A 19,107-nucleotide genomic window follows, 5' to 3' on the forward strand; every position below is an offset into this window, starting at 1 on the left:
ACGATAAATGTCAATGACAACAACAATTTGGAAATCATTCAAGCATGCAACATGTTGGGTATATTTTAAAGTTGGTTTCTTTCATCAAGATGCTCTTCAATATGATAATGATAATTTTGCAATAACTATTAACATAATTAGTTCAACAAAACAAATCTTTTGTCTGTTTAGCTCCCGCGAATAGTACAGAGATATCATTAGAGTTCGATTAAACGTTAGTAAATAACTAATTTGCTCTGGAAATGAAGTTGTTTCTAGTTTTTTCTCAATAAAAAAAAAAAACTATTTGAGAAAGTAAAGTTGGTGGGCTCGCTACGAATACGATTTGCGATCGTCTCTGAGTATCGTATGCATGCTGCGGTTCGTCAGAGCGCTTAAACCGGATTCAGTGGAATGCACCAGTGCTTTGAACCACGATCAACAGCATGAATGATATTTCTCAAGCATAGCTTATATCCGCTAGCAAACAGCAGGAAGCAGATAGTATGGAATGAACAGTTTAGTTGTGTTTGTCCGATAGTATATTTATTTATTTTGTGAAATAAAAGAAAATGGATCAGCTTTTTGACTTGAAATAGTTATATGTTTGGTATTGCATAAGACATATTGATATAGATGTTGAATTTTTGAATTCTAATCCGTTTCATATGATAACATAACCGGTGAAATAGCAGCACCAACTATAGTTGCGTTGAATAGACGTCCCATACGAAAGACTAAATGTCCTATTATAGGCAATATGGCATTAAATCATAGAATGATAAAGCTTATAGATATTTTTTTAGGTAATTTTAACTGCAATGCCTATAGAATTAGCATTATCACTATTATTTGCATCGGGATAATGAATTGGCCGAAGGAGAAAGACCGGGATAATGGATTGACAGGCGACGGTGCACGACCGTGAGCTGTTTAGTAGACTTCTACAGCAAGTCTAGACCGCGAAACGATTGCAGCGGCTAATAAGTAAGTAAGTAACTATAAGTAACGCCTCTTCATCGGCTTTGGGAAAAAAGTCAGTAGAATCTCTATTGTAGGAGCTTTCAAATAAATCTTCTGTTATACTATCGTTTGAGTATCTTTCTATTTCTATTTATTTTTGTAAGTGAACATTTGTTACATATTCTAATATTGATTTTTTGTTTTGTTAATATTTTTTAAAATTTATTTGGACACTAGAGTAACAAAAATCAAACTAAAGAAAAAAACATAGTTAACCCAAAACCTAAATAGTTACAACAGACAATTTTTTTGTAATATTTTTATGAAACAAGAAAGCAAGCATATTGTTCAAGGATGTATCCGATTTACGCTAATGGATAAATCCAATGCGGTTAACGACAGATTATGCGTCATCGTGCAATCAGCCATACATATAACGTAACAAATAATTACATCATAGCAAAACGAGCGTAATGTGCTTGATTTTTGCCTCTTTTTTCAATGTCCTATTACTTGTTACAAGTGCCGACGTCCAGTACATATCCCTTCCCAAAATCTTTCAATCGATACGAGTTGAGCAATTCGTATGTGTTCAGCGGCAATGCTTTATGCGTCCTCAATTGTGCGAAAGCCCACTGCTCCTATTACCCACAGGAGACCGCGGAACGACGCTCCCTGATCAATCAAATATTTAGGTTACGGAAAACACCATTCAAGCTGGTAGATGAAAGCTTTCCATGCTGCTTTCATGAATGATATAGGCACCTGCCAACTGGACCAAACCCAAGATCTACAATAACGCATGATATTTCTATTAAAAATGGGTTGTTGCGCGTTTCTGTACTTAATATGACAAACGATACGAGTAAACTGTACTGAAATTTAAGTATACTTAAACCTTCTCACAACCTCAAATATAAAACATGTTTGTTCCGACATCCATAACTGTGTGACACAGGAACAGGGAAATGAATCTATTAATGTGGTATAGTGCAAGGTGAAATGGTAATCCATTCGAATTTGGCCACCGTAACGCTTCCGAATTTAAATTAATTCCTATGCGTTCGAGCCGCCCTCACGACTACGCCCGTATTGCGCCACACTTGCCGGACGTCATTGTTAGGAATCGGCTGGACCAAACCGCCGACTCTGGTGCTAAGTTTGCCATCTGACTTATGCGTCGAGGAAATAAAATCAGTGAATGGAACGGACCTACGAAATAACCGCATACCCAAGGAAGGAGAACACCAGCTCAAATCGGAGCATTATTTACTGGGGTAAACCATAACCTAAGCAACCGTAGGAAATTGAACTGTCTGTAGCATATTTTCTTATCATGTTTGCACATTTATTGAAGGTGCCGTTAGAAGGTGCAACAAATGACATGAAATATTATTGTATTGTACGGTTCTTTGTATTTTTCCTGGTTCATTAGGCGTGATTATCAACTGAATTTGAAAATTACATGTATCCAAACCCCTCTCTAACGAGATCTTAGATCAACTAAAAACATTCGTAAACTCCGCTAATTGTACAGAACACAAACATGTTTTGACCATCATCATTTCACTGCAGGCAGTATCGTTAAGATATGCCTGCAATCAAGACACTATTTAGTCATATAGTTAGTTAGTTAGTTTAGATAGCGATATATCGTCTTCCTACATGTGTGACAAATCCCCAGAATCGTCGACTAATGGTGCAACGTCCCCAGAGGTCGGTGCAGCACTGCCACTATCTTCTGAAATGAAAGTAAAGTCAACTTGAGTTGTATTATTTAGATATGTTGTGTATTTGGTGTAGTTCATTGATAAATCTTTAAAAGATACGGTATTGTACAGAATGAAAGATTTATTTGTAATTAAAGAAGTATAGTTTACCACCCTACCATACCCTTAATCGCTTAACCCTTAGTCCCTAAACCCTCGAGGAGGTAATCTGAAAAATTTAAATGTTTTAAGGAAATTTATCATATTTTGATTTGATTGATTTTTCATATTTTTTACATCGGTTTAAAAACGTTCCTTGCTATTACTTGTGTTCCTATTAAAAATACCAATCAAGAAATGCGATGTGGTAAATTTGGCCTTTTTAGTTATTATAAATTTTCCACATTGATCAATACCGTGTCTGTTGGAGTTGGAGCAAAAACGAAGAAATTTCTGCGGCCATAGAAACTTGAAGCACTGTAGAAAACTCAGTGAACAATTTCATAATAATTTCTTGTAACAGTTTTGAAACTAGTTTCCAATTCCATCATTGATGCTGCAATAATGCAAGACACTGTTTTTATGAAAATCGTTTAAAAGGCAGAGGATATTCAGTTTGAAAAACGTATTTAAACTAACAATAAATTATTAATAGTATTATTTTATAACTAATGTGAGCGGTAATTTTTAAATATATAATTCATATCAACGAAATTGTAGTTAGTTAGTTAGTTAGTTAGTTAAATATTTCTTTATTGTACAATTTCTTCATCTGACATCACATTGGCAATTTAGAGTAGTGGGTACGATTAATAATCTTTCCGCATTGATACAATTTTTGCTTTAGCGTAACCAGGTGTTCTGTTTTTATGATTAGTGTTTGGACATGATAATGCGAGAAAAAACATTTACAAAAAAACTCACGTGCAGAATTTTTTTTACTAAATTAACTTACATCTATAGAAAACCTAATTTATCTACATTAACTAAACCTACACCGAGATTATCCTGCTAAGTGTTGTACAAATGAATTTGTACTCATCTGGCATTTGTTGTAATATTTACGTGAAATATGGTCGATATAATTTGCAATAAGAAAGGGAGTTTGTTTTTCTGTGGAGATCAATAGTGCGATACCATGGTGGTACATTTAAGATCATTTTTAGTAATTTGTTTTGACAAATTTGTAACTTCTTTAAGTTAGATTTGGCGCAACTCATCCATACAGAAGCAACGTACATTAATATAGGTCTGAAACATGCATTGTAAAGATGCAATTTATTTTGTAGATTTAGTTTTGATTTTCTATTTACTAGAGAATATAGACATTTCAAGGTTTTTTCAGCATTGCTGACAGAATTTTCTAAATGTGATTTAAAAGTAATGCGTTGATCCAAGGTGATTCCTAAGTATGTTGCGCGATTTTTCTATGGATGTTGTTTGTATGTTTGTTGGATGTATGTTTGTGTTATTTATTTTTAAGCAAAGTTGGGGAAGTTTTCTTTTACTGGTGTATTTAGTAGAGAAGAGAGCTTCTGCCTTATTTCCGTTTACTTTCAGTTTCCATTTGTTGCAAAATTTATTGTACCTTTTTAACGCGTTTTGTAGTAATTTTATTATTGCTTTTGGTTGTTTTGATGACGATGTAATGGCAAAATCGTCAACGTATTGGTATTGTTCATACTTCTTCATAGTTGGTAGATCTGATATGTAAATGTTAAATAGCAGTGGTGATATAATATGCTACCTTGTGGTACGCCAGCTTTTGGTAAAAAAGTTTTTGATTTGGTATTATTGATATGGACACAGTTCTGTCTGTTTTCGAGAAAGGATTTAATGATTTTCACCAAACATGGTGGGTACTTATATGAAATAAGTTTATATATCATACCTTGATGCCATATGGTATCAAATGCTTTTTCACCATCCAACAGAACAAGGCCGGTTGATTTTTTAATTATTCGGTTATTCAGTATGGTATGCTGCTGTAATTTTGATTTTGCTACCATCCTTGATACTGACTATGATCTGCACAGCTTCTAAACCTTTCAATGTTGGTGTTCTCTCAATTTTGTGAGTAATATCTGATCTTACGATAATTGCAACTCCCCCTTGGGACCCCTGTTTGGGACAAGAGGTTCTATCAAATTTATGGGCAGTATAATTACTAATACTAAAGTTTATATATGGTTTTAGAAAAGTTTCAGTTAGAATCATTATATGTACATTGTTAAATTTAGGAAAGTTCGCTTTTTTTTTTTTATTTAGAACACTATTAGCATTCCAGTTTAGGATTCTAATAACCTCACTGGTGGCGCGCAAAACAGAATTGCATTACTACCTCGAATACAGCGGTAATTACGTCTTGCTTAGATTTGCATTGTTGCAATCGGCAAAATACTTCTCCAATGATAGGAACTATTTCTGTTGGGTCGGACATATCATCGTTCCAATGGTTTTTTTTTTTATTGTAGTTGTTTCTGGGCCAACTTGGCGAGGAATTGAACCCGTTTATATTTGGTGTCTGAGGAAGTGATGGGAAGTCGCGTCGATCAGATTTAAAACCGGGTGGGATTTTGTTCTTTACAACCTTTTCGGAAGGAAGTCACCATCGCAGTTGGCACATTTTAGCTTGTGTTCGGGTATTCTACCATCACCCGAGGATGGCCAAGCTGTAAGGGGGCATTGAATGGACTGATGATTACCAACCCGCTTATTGCATTTTACTTCATGGTTGTAATTATTTGCACCATGACCATATATCCGGCATCTTTTGCACTGCATAAGTCCAGCTTTTTTAGTGAAATAACTTCACGATACTACGCAATGGGCTAGTCCTCTGATTTGTTTTAAGAACTGCAAGTTGATTGAACCCACACGGAAGTGTAACAAATGCACAGCGCGTTCATCGTATCTCTTCTTTTTCAAGTTGAATTTTTCACACTCAACGAAATTGTAGAATATTAGGGGGAACGCTAAAAATAAGCTTTGGACCAAAAATGTACAAATCTGAACTGCACTGTACTTTTGTTACACGCATGTCTCCGAAAAAATGCAGAATATAAGTATCGCATAAACATAGCAAAGTTTTCATAATTTGTTAATTCTTCTTTCAAATAGTCTTCATGAAAATGTTACAAGAACCCACATATTTTCATCCATATTCGCGTCCCCTTTTTTGGAGAATGAAAAATATTTTACCGAAAGACCTACAATTCGCCTTGTAAGTATTCTGATGAATAGACCTACATAAAGTATCCGAAGAAATTTTGTTATCTAATACGGCATTGCAACATAATAGTTTTATCACTTCTTGTGTTAATAGTTCACATTAATTTATTTGGTAGTTATTGGAGATTATTATTTAAGCTTGAATTATTTGTTCCGATAGTCGTTTGGTCGTCATTCATCTGAGAACATAAAAACACGAATAACAACACCCGGCCATAGGATTGGCACAGGTTTCGATTTTAGCAATTTATATTCGGAAACGTTTGGCGAACAACCTTCCATATTTCCGGTCGCATCGTTACGCTTCGTAACCTGCGATGTTCTTTCAAACATTTTCGCGTATTCGCATAAGAATTTAATCGTGTGTCGAAACGTATGTAGCGTTCGCAATGAAGAAGTACGGCGCATGTGTGCGTTAATGACTTTGTGTGGAGTAGGGGTTTTTGCGATTTCAGGTTTGAAGGTGCCATTTATTACAAACCTGACAAGCTACTGGTGAAACCACGTTCTACGGAAATTCCCAATACCGGCGGGCGCCAGGCACAGTGTTTGTATTTTTGTATATTTTCTCTCTTCCATCCGATTAAAAATAGCACTGCTCAAAATCCCCAAGCAATTAAATCTCCAAGGAGGGTCTCTGTAGTCAGCTGTACAGAACACGGTTGCACTTTCAACCTAACTGTTGTAAGCGTAACCATAGGGCAGTGTCAGATGAAATAGTTATTGTGAGAGTGTTCGGAATTTAAAAAAAACGATTTTGGAAAATAGTGCTTAACGATTAACGAGCATTTCGTCATTATGCACTTGCTTGTATACCAGTGTAAACAGCGAGTGCTTCGAACGATTATCATGATGTATATGGCATACCTGCTGTTAATCGTGCAAGTCGTATCAGCTGCGACGGAAGAAAGTAAGAAAGTTGCGTCTAATTTTGCAACGCCTGTAACACATTAAGGATGTTTACTTTGATGATTTCGTACACTTTGTAGAGCCGAGTTCAGAAACACCAGATTCACCTTATGAAACTCAAACTGCGCAATGTACGATCACTTCTGGCGACATTGAAGCTAGCGCACAAGCATCCATTAGCAAAACTCTCGTAGGAGTATGCGGCACAGGTACGATCCCAATTTCATTCACCAAGCCAAGCTTATCTATCAACAGATTGTACAAATTTTTAGATGAAATGTTGGAGGCTTTTCGAACCCTGGAGATTAAAATGCTTGAAGAGATGTACAACCTTCGGAAAATGATACGAGATCCTTATTTTAATCCTCCTCCGTTACGTCCATCCGTGTACAAATCGATAAAAAGAACTACAACAACATCGAACACATCTTCGAACACAGCATTACCACAGTCCCCTATGGAAAAGACACAAGGATCGGAAATTACTACTCCATCTTCCAAGAACAAGAATGAATCCGCACCATCGTCCACTACACCATCCGCGCAGGTTGTCTTTCCTGATGAGAATTATGATGACGAAGATGAAGACGATAGCCGTGAAGCCTTATACGGTGGTGCAAAGAAAGAAAATAGTGCGCTAATTAAATCAATGTCCGGATTGAACAACAATCATACTGTGTCACGCATATCGCTCGACGATACAAAGTTACCAACAGTTTCTTCACCGATCGACTTCAAACCCATCGACAAACCTACCGAGCAGAAATTCCTCACGTACGTGTTTTAGGTTTTTATTGTTATTTATTTAAGCGTTTAACGAAATATGGCATTTTAACAGTGGAGGACTTCGAGACTATGAAGTGTACCGTTTCAACAATACCGTTATATCTTCAGGCGACGCGAAAGTATTTAAATACTTTTGGAAAATAGAAAATTTTATGAAGCGTGTTCGTGCCATCACTACCTTAAATGGAGCAACATTCTCTAGCCCAGTGTTTGTGATCTCGGGGTTGAACCTTCGATTACATGCTAAAACGATTATAAAATCGAATGGCGAAGTACTGTATGTGCAACTGGAGCAGCTAGCAGCGTCCGACGATGCACTACGGAAAACACCTAACGTTATTCTAGCTTCCGGTGCTCTTTACGGACAAGTGGAAACGAAGAAATTCTTCCGTCATAAGATTATGATCCTCAACCAAGTAAGTAACACCAAAGTGTCAAACACTGTTTAGTACGTTATTTTTTAAGCTTAATATTGCTTTTCGTTTTTTGTTTTAGGATAAACCTTTCAGTGATTTGATCTCCACAGATCTTACCAACACTAACGCAAAATTTGAGGCACCACTATCAGCATTGACGGCAGAACCATATCTTAAAGACGATAAGCTGCTAATTAAAGTTATCATATTCCTTTAAACGTACGCACGGTAAATTAATCGAGTAAGTATTTTATGTTCTTGGCTGTACTAAGGACAGTTAAAGCATAAATTTCATTGTTAAATGAATATATTGAATCAACAGTGAGTAAATATTAGTCCATTTATTAAACTGACAACACCAGCATAGTATATTAGAAATGATACTGTCTACTATTTTGCAATTGTCTTGCGCCAACAATACGTTACGTTTTATAGATTGACTAAACAGAATGAATAAGCAAATTGTATGAAAACGTGTGTCTACCACATTGTTTGTTTCAAGGAAACCGGTCATTATCTTTTTTCGATGTACAACTGTTGTTGGCCTTTGCTGCTTTGCTTAATCGCTGAATTACTTGAATTATTCTTAGCTGAATTATCCATTATTACTTATGTGACTGGCCAATGTAACCATTTTTACATTTACAGTTTGCATCGTCCTCCTTTTGGCATGATCTCCATGTAGGGTTGAGCTAAAGGATAGAGCGAGCGAGAAGATTTGAAGCTGGCTAAATCTGTCACTCTGACAAAGTCCTTCTTAATTGTATTTTGAACAGCCGTAGAAATTGCTTCTGCTTCCGTTGGTGATTCCTCGACATCTGGTGCAGCCTTTCCTTCAACAGTAGAAACTACGTGAATAGATAAAGTACTTCTGGACGGTGCGCCGACTAAAATATGTTCCTACAATAATGGATAATTGTTAAAAATTTGGTGTTGTTTGTTAAGCAGTAGGTTCACTTTAAACACAGATGTCTTTATCTCACCTTATAATAATCGATGACTTGTTGCTTCGTCAACGTTCGAAGCTTTTCAGCTTCTACTTGTGCACGATTAAAATGATACTGTCTCATGGATATTTCATAGATATATATATTGAATTGTGTGATCAACCGCTTCGGCTTCTCTAGGAACAGTGCGATAATCGCTTCCTTGTGGTGGTTAAACTCACTGTCACTCAAGTTTTCTAAATAATCCTATATTTTAAACGTAGCGTTTTATCAGTAAATGAACTGTTTACATTTGAATTCATATACACTAACTTACCAGCATATCGTTGAGGAAATTTTCGATACGCTCTTCTACATAAGTTGGATGACGGAGTGACTGTACTATGATTCGTAGACCACATATCCCATTTGCTTTACGTGGTGTGCAGTACACGACATAACCCAACTGTTCTTTAGTGCGCAACTGATTGTAACACTTTTCGCTTAACAATTGAGACAAAATGTCGACGAATATCGAATGCGGCTCTTGCTCGCCACATTGTAAGTATAGCTGAACGCAGGAACTCTTATGAAACTCGTTAGTTGCCTCGAACAAGAAGCTTTCACCTAGTGAACAATAAAATCATTCTCAATTACATGTTGCAAATTGCTATATTTGCGGATAGAGCCAAACGACACCCATAGATCTCCAGATATTAGTATAAGATAAGCTTTTGAATGTGAAAGGCTTTTAAATATATAGCATTATTTCTTACCTTTTCCGATCTTGTATTCACGTTTCGGGAGCAACTGTCTAGCCAGTAGTGGTACAACTGTGGCATCTGTATACTTCATTTTGTCTTCTACCAATCGCGTCATTTGCAATGCTTTCTCCTTGTTTACGTTTCCATAAATAAAACATTCGACGTGCATTTGTGACAGTAGCTGCTCAATGAACATTTGCAGACGATCTAAAGTAAGTACTATGGGAGAGGATTGGGAAAGGAGTAAATATGCTGGGTCATTAATTTACCGTTTCTCGATCACTCTATACGTACACTGGGTTGAATCCAAAAGCTCTTGTCTTGTCCATGCCTGTTCTGTCAGAAGCAATGCTAGGTAATAGATGGTATGCTGATAAGGTTGTTCTGTTTGGTAGTTTTTGAGGCTTCGGACATATTGTTCTTTTAATATATCGAATCTGCGACGGTCAATTTTGAAGTTGAACATACTATCCAATACCTTTTGAAGTAATATTACTTGTTTGTGGCTGTACCCACCAATAGAAAGCTGCAAAAAGGAATTAAAACAGAAATCTGTTACCTGTAGTACTAATGCGAATTTCGCAAACACTTACACTAATACCAGAAGTTGTATTGCTAACTCCAAACCCTAATCCTGCCAAATCTGCCTCGAATAAGAATTCATTTAGTTGATCTTTGAGCAGCTGCACAAATAGACGAGTCAGGTTACAGTTCAACGGGTTGGAGTACACGAGCGGGCTGTTGAAATCGAAAGTCATCAAAGCCTTTGGTTTCAGGAACTCTACATCTTGTTTAAACCATGTCCGGATCATAGGCAAGTCTTGTATGACTGTTGGAAAGTTTTCTATTCCACTATCAATGGGCAGTAATTCAAAATCAGTCGGAATAAATGGATTTGGCTCGGGCAAACTTAGATTGTCGTTCAAATCTGGCGTAGACCAATACTGAAAAAAAAAATGTTTTCGTTAACACATTTCATAATCTCTACCACATTAACCACACTACTAACTTCCAGTATTGAAGGTTCGATTTTGTACACACCGTACTTTGTACCATACCAACGTTCTTCAGCGTTTGCCAACGGTTCGTACTTTTGACCTACAATGATCAGTTGCGCTTTGTCGGGTGTCAGCTTACTAATTAGATCTTCCACAAGATCAGGCCGCCATTCGGTAAATAAAAACTGCCCCACTAACACATCCTCCAACGGAAATAAATGCATCGAGCTGACCACTTTCGTTACAAGCGAACAGGGATATTCTTTGTCCTTGAACCGAAACAACATCTCACATAAGTTGCAGTACTCTTCAAATATCCATTTTTGAGGCTTTTTTATACGCAGCATATTGATGTACTGGAAAATTAGCTTCGCTGTATCATCGATATGCTTGAATCCATCTTCCGTTAAGTCAACCATCACATTGAAACTTCCAAATCCTCTGCCAAAGCTGCAGTAGCCACTACTTAACTTGTTGCACCAACCGCGAGCTTTCAATTCCGATAAAATACTTCCTTTCCCTTCATGCCCAATCAGATGGCTCACGTAATGATCCGGACCAGCTTTGTAGTACTGTTCCAGATCTTCCATCTGAAAGGATATGGTCAGCGATCTGATATCTTTTACGGGAACTATGTAAGTTTTCGTACTCAGTTGATCGTTGTCGTACGGCATTTCAGGCCATGTAGGAGCAACTACTCGCTTGTTTTCAATTTGGCCGAACAATTTTACCACCATTGCTTCCAGTTGGTCTAAGCTTGCTTGCCCGAACACAGCTAGGCTCATGATGTTTGATGAGTACCACGTATTGCAAAATTTTATCAGTTCGTTACGTACATTAATGTTGTTCTGCTTCGGACTTTCCGAAAGCGTTTCCTTATTACCCGTACCAAAACGACTGTAGGAGTGTGAGGGTTTGCAGAGGGCCTTGGTCACCTGCTTGATTCGCCACATGTCTTGTGACAGATTTTTCTCGTGTTCCGAATTCACAGCATTAATTTCTCGCTCTGTAACTTCCTCGTTAAACAGCGGTGCAATAAAGAATTGCGAAAATCGATCCAGTGCATCTTCTAACTTGCCAGGAATCACATCGAAATAGTATTTCGTAATGTCGGAACAAGTGGCGGCATTTGAGTTACCACCATGAGCTTTCAAAAAGCTTGTGTATTCATCTTCTTTGGGGTACTTCGCTGTACCGAGAAACAGCATATGTTCGCAAAGATGTGCCAAGCCCGGAATTTCCGTAGGGTCGCTAAGGTGTCCAACCGCGACGGAAAGCGCGGCGGCCGATTTGTCCGTAGTAGGATCGGATATTAAGATGACTTTCATTCCATTAGACAGCTTTAAACCGCGATAGTCACGATTGTCCTGGATCGATTTAGTGATGGTATTGATACGCTCGAACGGTGCGTTTGCAGCAGATTGAGGAAGAGGCGTCGAAGAATTTGACAATTGGGCTTTGCTCGTTAGTTCGTTTGCCATGTTGTGGATAGCTTTCACGTTTCTATAGCTTACTGATCGATTGTTATGTACTGCTTTTATCATAAAATTAGGGATGTAAAGCATTGATTTCCTGTAAAAAAGCAAAAGCCAAGGGGTGATGACAAAATCGATACGATATATGTCTGGTAGTATGGATTACCTTAATTGAATGTTTTGCAGCCTATTGACATTTCGGACTATTGATCCATTAACAATATAAGTACTACGTAATACCACCTGAGTTAACATTAACACTTTGTTCAGCTAAATTTTTGGGAATTATGCTCAAGATTTATTTTGTCAACAATGCCAAATGAACGAAATGTGTACAGATGACACTGCAGTGAGAAGTGCCAGAAAGTCATACAGCTGGTCGGAATAACATTTGTACATCAGTTTGAGGAAAATATTTTTACCTCGTAGGTAAAATATTACGAGAGCCGAATGTTAAATTTCTGAAATTTAGATTAAAAATATGGGTAAAAGATTTTTGTAGTCCACCCCCCATAGGGTTTGAAGCTACCCTGGACAAAAATTTGACATGACACTATGGGCTGAGCGTAGTCATGAGGGCAATAAAATAAAAATGATTTTTTTATTTTTTTTCTTTCCGTTGCAATGGTGATTTTAAATGATTAATTGAAGATGATATAGGTGCAAACATATATAAAATTTATATTTTTATAAATGTGTATTATGATTAATCAAGAGCCTCACTACTTAAAGACTTTACACCCTTGAAGCATTCAATTTTTATTATAATTTATTTAAATGAGTAGTAACCATTTATACAAGGTAATATTCATAATAAATTTAGCAAAGTTTAATAAAAATATATTAAAACATAGTTTTTACATTGAAAAATATTTATTTACTTATTTAACACATTTTTATGTTGTTAAATATATCATACGACAGTTGGACACCGTAAAAGGAACACGCATCTCATTTGAGTGAACCGTTACTTTAGAGTGAACAAACGAAAAAAAAAAAAAAAAAGGGAACACGTGGAAGTGAATATAATTGAAGGGAAAAATTTAGTTACATAGGAAAGCGAAAAAAGGACACGAAAAAGAGTTTTTTGCACGATGGGGGTCAACGACCCCGGAGGGGGAATACCCCTCTACAATTACTACAATGAACTGGAGCCACAAGAAAATGTTGTGGGAGAACCAAAAAGAAAAGTAAAAAAAGGATCAGTGCTACAGTGTTTCGGGGGACAAAATGCGCAAGAGGAGAGATTTTTGTTGATCGAATCCGTTACAGAAAACAAGGATCTAAGCCGAGTAAACCCGTTTTTGATCAAAAAAACAATTGACACGGTAGTGGGTGAAAATGTAGCCCAAATCACGAGAATGAGAGGTAAAAGGCTGTTAGTGAGAGTAAACCAACAAAAAAAGGTACACAATTTGATGAAATTAAACAAAATCGGAAGTGGCCCAAATGAAATCAAAATCAAAGTGTATGAACACCCGACACTGAACACCTGCAAAGGGGTTATAAGGTGCCCCGACATCGAGTTCATGAGCGAAGAAGAAATAAAAGAGGGACTAATGGCGGATAAAGTGATCGAAGTGACAATACTAAAAAGAAAAGTAGAGGACAAAATAATAAACACGCGTACAGCAGTGATTACTTTCTACTCAACGAATGTGCCAAGGATGATCGATTTCGGTTTGTATCCGATAAAAGTAGAAACATATATCCCGAAACCTATGTGCTGCGGTAACTGCATGCGAATGGGTCATACTAAAAAGTGGTGCAAGAGAGAAAGAGTGTGCGCTAAGTGTAGCGAGATAGCGCATGAGGAAGAATGTAATGTGTTAAAGTGTGTATCGTGCGGTGAAGGGCACCATACACTACAAAAAACTTGCCCAGTATTTTTGGATGAAATCGAAATTCAAAAAATAAAAACGATGAATAAGGTAACGTATGGAGAAGCCAGAAGAATTAGGAGAAGACAATGCCCTAATATTCCCAGAACACACATAAACTCATTAATATCCTACGCACAAAAAACAAAGTCACAAAACAATACAGAAAAAACTAACCAATCAGACAGTATAAATCCCTCATACACAAAAAAAAATAATGATACAAAACAAACCGACAACAACACAGAAAAACAAAGAAAACCAGGAAAAAAATGACACAGCTAAGAACATTGAAAACAAAGAAAACAGCATAAACGAAACAGAAAACAAAATAAACATAGAAAAAAATTCAGAAAATAATGAAATCAATCCATCACAAGAAAATTTAGAGAACATATTAATACAACAAGAAAATGGAGAACTAATTCCATTACAACACCGAAATAAGGAAATAGAACAAAACACCACTAGAGAGGAAAATGAAAGTGAAATGACTTAAGAAAAGTAATGAAAGAAAGGAAAAAAGAAAAAAAAAACTACTTCCGTTTGAAAAAATAGGTAGTATATTGTTTGAATATACTAGAATTAAAATCAATGCAATTTGGGTAAAAATACTTCAGGCAAACATCCAGAGTTTGAAAAAAAATAAAGAAGAATTAACACACATATTAAAAATGGAAGAGTATAGTATAGCATGCTTACAAGAAACATGGCTAAAAGAAAATGAAAAGATAAAAATATCAGGATACAACATAATTAAAGAAAACAGAGCAGACGGATATGGAGGCAGCGCAATCGTAATAAAAAAAGGAATAAAATTCAAAGAAATAAAAATAGTGAAAGAGATCCAGAACATTCAAACAACAGCGATAGAACTTATAGAAGCAAAACTTCAAGTTATATCCATATATGCAAGCCCAAAAGCCACAGCAGAAGAATTAAAAGACACGATACAACAAATAGAAAGATACAGAAATTACAGGACAATAATAGCTGGAGACTTTAATTGTCACCATACGTTCTGGGGAGACCAGAAAAATGATAAAAAAGGAATATGTCTATTGGATGAAGTGGACAGTACAAATCTCATCGTTCAAAAAAATGAAAAAGACACATGCATTTCAGAGCACCCAAAGAAACGAAATACGTCCATAGACCTAACAATATTTTCTCCAGATATAATAAGTGATATAAATAGGGAAATTAGTGATTACCATATAGGAAATAGCAACCACAGAATGATAAGAAAAATAATATTAAAAGAAGTAATAAGAAAACAAATCAGAACAACAATAAATAAGGCCAGGATATTAGACACTTTGAGAGTACTAAATCATGACATATATACAACAATAAAATAAATATCTAAACAAATTGAAAAAATAATTAAGAATAACAAAACAAAAACCAAATATGAGCCAAAATCATGGTGGAATACAGAACTCAAAATGGCATTGAAAGACAGAAATAACGCACGAAAAACATACAATTCTTCCAAAGATATTCAAGATGCTATAGAATACAAAAGAAGAACAGCGATACTAAAAACAAAAATCAAGTTAAACAAAATAAAATCATTTCAACACTCAATAGATAATATAAATAAAAATACATCTACAAAGGAGCTGTGGGAACTAGTAAAAAAAATATCCAATAAAGAAAAAACACAAAGAGAGGAAAACATAATTCATAATAATGAAATAGCGGCCAAAGAATTGCTTAAAAAAACATATGGCAAAAATAGATCAACAAAGATAAATGAAATCAACATACCTGAATTTATCAACGAAGAAATACTACTAAACAAAGAAAAATGGGAAAGAATATTAAACAAGAAAAAGAAATCAGCCCCAGGGACAGATAAAATCACATATGAGATGCTGAAAAATTTAAACCCAAATGCAGCCATAAAAATAATAGAAGAAATAAATGAAATGTGGGTAAATGGAAAAATAAAAAAAGAACTAAAAAGAATCAAAACCATAGCGATCCCAAAACCAAACAGAGACAACAAAAATCTGGAAAACTACAGACTAATATCCCTAATTAACACTATAATGAAAGTCAGCAACTCTGAGGTACTAAATAAAATAAATAGACATTGTGAACTGTATAGCACTATACCTGAAACCTCATTTGGTTTTAGGAAAAACAGATCAATTCAAGACTGCACAAACTATCTCCTGAATTTGATATTCAAAAAGAAAAAAGAAAAAAGGAAAATAGGAATCATATTCATTGATCTAGAAAATGCATACAACAATGTAAAATTAACAATCCTACTAGAAGAACTAATAAAACAGAATTTAAGCAGCCAAATAGTAAAATGGATAGGAGAATTTCTAAGGAATAGAATGATAGAAATCGAAAGTAACAACCAATCAATAAAAAAACTAGTCAGTGATGGATTGCCACAAGGAGATGTAATGTCCCCAACACTCTTTAATATTTACACAAGTAGGTTACATCATAGGATTAACACATTACCAAAGACTAAATTAATACAATACGCAGATGATTTTGCACTCATAGCATCCGGAAATAACGAAAATGAATTACAGAAGAAACTAAAAAAAGGCATGCATGAATTTATAAAGGGAATGCAAGAAATAAGACTAGAAATGAACCTTAAAAAAACAAAAATAATGACCATAGGAAAAACAAAAAACAAGATACAACTGAAAATAAACAACATAGAGATTGAAAATATAAACTCATATAAATATCTAGGAACAATATTAGACAGCAAACTAAATTTCAAAAAACACGTGGAAGAGTTGAAAAACAAGGCAAGAGACAGACTAAACATACACAAAATACTATGCGGAAAAAATCGTGGAATAAGCACAACAAAAGCAAGAATTTTATACAGAACCACAATCAGAAGTATATTAGAAAACGGATCTTCCATCACCAAAAACTGCAAAAAGACAAATAGAAAAAAAATATGCACTATAACCAACAATGCACTACGGAAAATATCAGGATGCACTAAGTCTACCCCGATTAACTCATTACATGCAATAAATGCGGAGGTCCCATTAGACATCAGATGTAAATATATAGCATGCAAGGAAATGACAAAGGCATACACTTTTTGTCCCATCATCAGAAAACAGCTAATTAATTCAACAAGAACAAACAGAAACAAAAAACTAATCACCGCACAAGAACAACTATTTGAAGAAAACAAAAGACTGATTGAAAAAATAGATATAAGTACTTCTAACGACATAAGTCAACACATAAATATTAACACTAGTATTAATGACAAAATAGAGGAAAAGCCAAATAGAAATAAAACAGTGACAAAACAAATAGTACTTGAAAATATCAGGCAGCGGATGGAAAATAAGAATAGCATATTTACAGACGGAAGCAAAATTAAAGAGAAATGCCTGATAGGCATATACATACAAAAAGAAAACGTAAGATGGTATCACAGCATAAGAGCCAGTAACAATGTTTCCATAACAAGCATAGAATTAAAGGCCATAGAAATAGCTATGAGAATTGCAGAAGAACAACAAATTAGTAATCTCACTATATATACAGATAGCCTTACAAGTTGCAACATATTAGAAAAAGCAAAACACCAGGACCAAATTGAAGAACAAGTATACTACATATTAAAAACAGGAATAAAATTGAAGGCAGAAATATGGTGGATACCAGCACATGTAGGAATAGACGGAAATGAATGTGCAGACAGACTAGCAAAAGAAGGTACTATATCAGATATAATAATCGAAAACAAAATAAGACTTATCGATGCTTTTGAAGAATTTAAAACCAACATGGTAAAAGAAACAAAAGATTGGTACGAAGAAACATGTCAATATAAAGGTAAAAAATTCATGACATTTCAAAAAGAGTTTGAAATGACTCCATGGGAAAAAGGAATAAATATAAACCCTGAAGAAACAAAAGTAATAAATAGAATCATAACAGGTCACGACTGGTCTCCATTTTGGCTGGCCAAAATGAAATTAGCAGACACAGGGATATGCCTAGTTTGTAACACTCCTAACACAGGAATGCACATAATATTTGATTGCAAAAAATATGGAAAAAACAGGGACAATTTATCTTTTGACAAACTAAAAGAAAGATGGAAAGACAAGGATGGAAAAGAAATAAAGAAGATAATTAAGTTCATTAAAGAAAACAATATCGAAATATAAACCACGTTAATCGACCACTGCTTACATTGGGCGTGTATGGATTGAATCTAACGAATTTTGTCAGAAGACGTCCAAACAAATCCAAAGTAAGCAGCGTTTCGAACGAGGCAGAAACATATACATTTAAATATGCATACAAATACACAAAAAAAAATTGTTGTAGATCTAACAGAGAAAAAAAAAGCCAAAGAAAAAAGAGTCTAAGAGAAGATAAACCACGAAACACCAAGACCACATGACATAACCGTCAGGTCAAAATTAATAGAGTAGGTATGATTCTGAGTATGGGAGTAAGGAATCAGTCCTTATAAACATAGGAATATAAAACCCTACCACCAAAGAAGAAGAAGAAGAAGAAATATATCATAATCATCCTGAAATCAATGATGATATACAAGTTATTCGCTGAAAATTTTAGATTTTTTAATTTCTTGCCTTAATTTATCATAATTTTCATTAACAGCATTGTTCCTAATTATTAGAACATCGGGAGCGAAAATTGAAATAAACCTCTTAAAATTTGATGTTTTTCATTTTCATGTCCAACGTGATCCCATAGTGCAACAAATATGTCCAGGGTAGCTTCAAACCCTATAGGGGGGGACTACAAAAATCTTTTACCAAAATATGTGATTGAAGTGTTCGAATGTGTATCAAAGATGAATGATTCTCAAAAAAATGAGAAAACAAGTATTGGTTATTGAGGGAAGGTTTGTAGCCCACTGTGCGTTAGTTTAGATTGTTTTGCAAATGTCATGTCGTGCCTAACGCCATGTTATTAGATGCATTTCGTGTATGACAGCACGGGATCGTAAACAAACCACCAAACTATTTCGTGCTGCGAAAGTTGTAGTTTTCCGCGTGAAAAAGTAACACATTTGATCAAA

At 35.3% G+C, this 19,107-nt stretch overlaps 2 protein-coding genes across 2 annotated transcripts; one reads left to right on the forward strand and one right to left on the reverse strand.

Moving 5' to 3' along the window:
- The first annotated feature begins 6,680 nt into the window (after positions 1 to 6,680).
- LOC128708439 (uncharacterized) lies at positions 6,681 to 8,210 on the forward strand. The gene is made up of 5 exons (XM_053803416.1): positions 6,681 to 6,792; positions 6,872 to 7,000; positions 7,064 to 7,565; positions 7,630 to 7,993; positions 8,073 to 8,210. Exons 1-5 carry the CDS (start codon positions 6,681 to 6,683, stop codon positions 8,208 to 8,210), a joined length of 1,245 nt encoding a protein of 414 aa, XP_053659391.1.
- Positions 8,211 to 8,635: 425 nt separating this feature from the next.
- On the reverse strand, positions 8,636 to 12,411 carry LOC128719353 (insulin-degrading enzyme). Its single transcript, XM_053812976.1, has 8 exons — positions 12,323 to 12,411; positions 10,693 to 12,253; positions 10,277 to 10,627; positions 9,978 to 10,209; positions 9,696 to 9,902; positions 9,257 to 9,546; positions 8,977 to 9,186; positions 8,636 to 8,893 (listed from the first exon to the last, which is right to left on the reverse strand). Exons 1-8 carry the CDS (start codon positions 12,409 to 12,411, stop codon positions 8,636 to 8,638), a joined length of 3,198 nt encoding a protein of 1,065 aa, XP_053668951.1.
- Positions 12,412 to 19,107: the final 6,696 nt, after the last annotated feature.

Source organism: Anopheles marshallii, chromosome 2, assembly GCF_943734725.1.
Source record: "Anopheles marshallii chromosome 2, idAnoMarsDA_429_01, whole genome shotgun sequence".
NCBI lineage: Eukaryota > Metazoa > Arthropoda > Insecta > Diptera > Culicidae > Anopheles > Anopheles marshallii.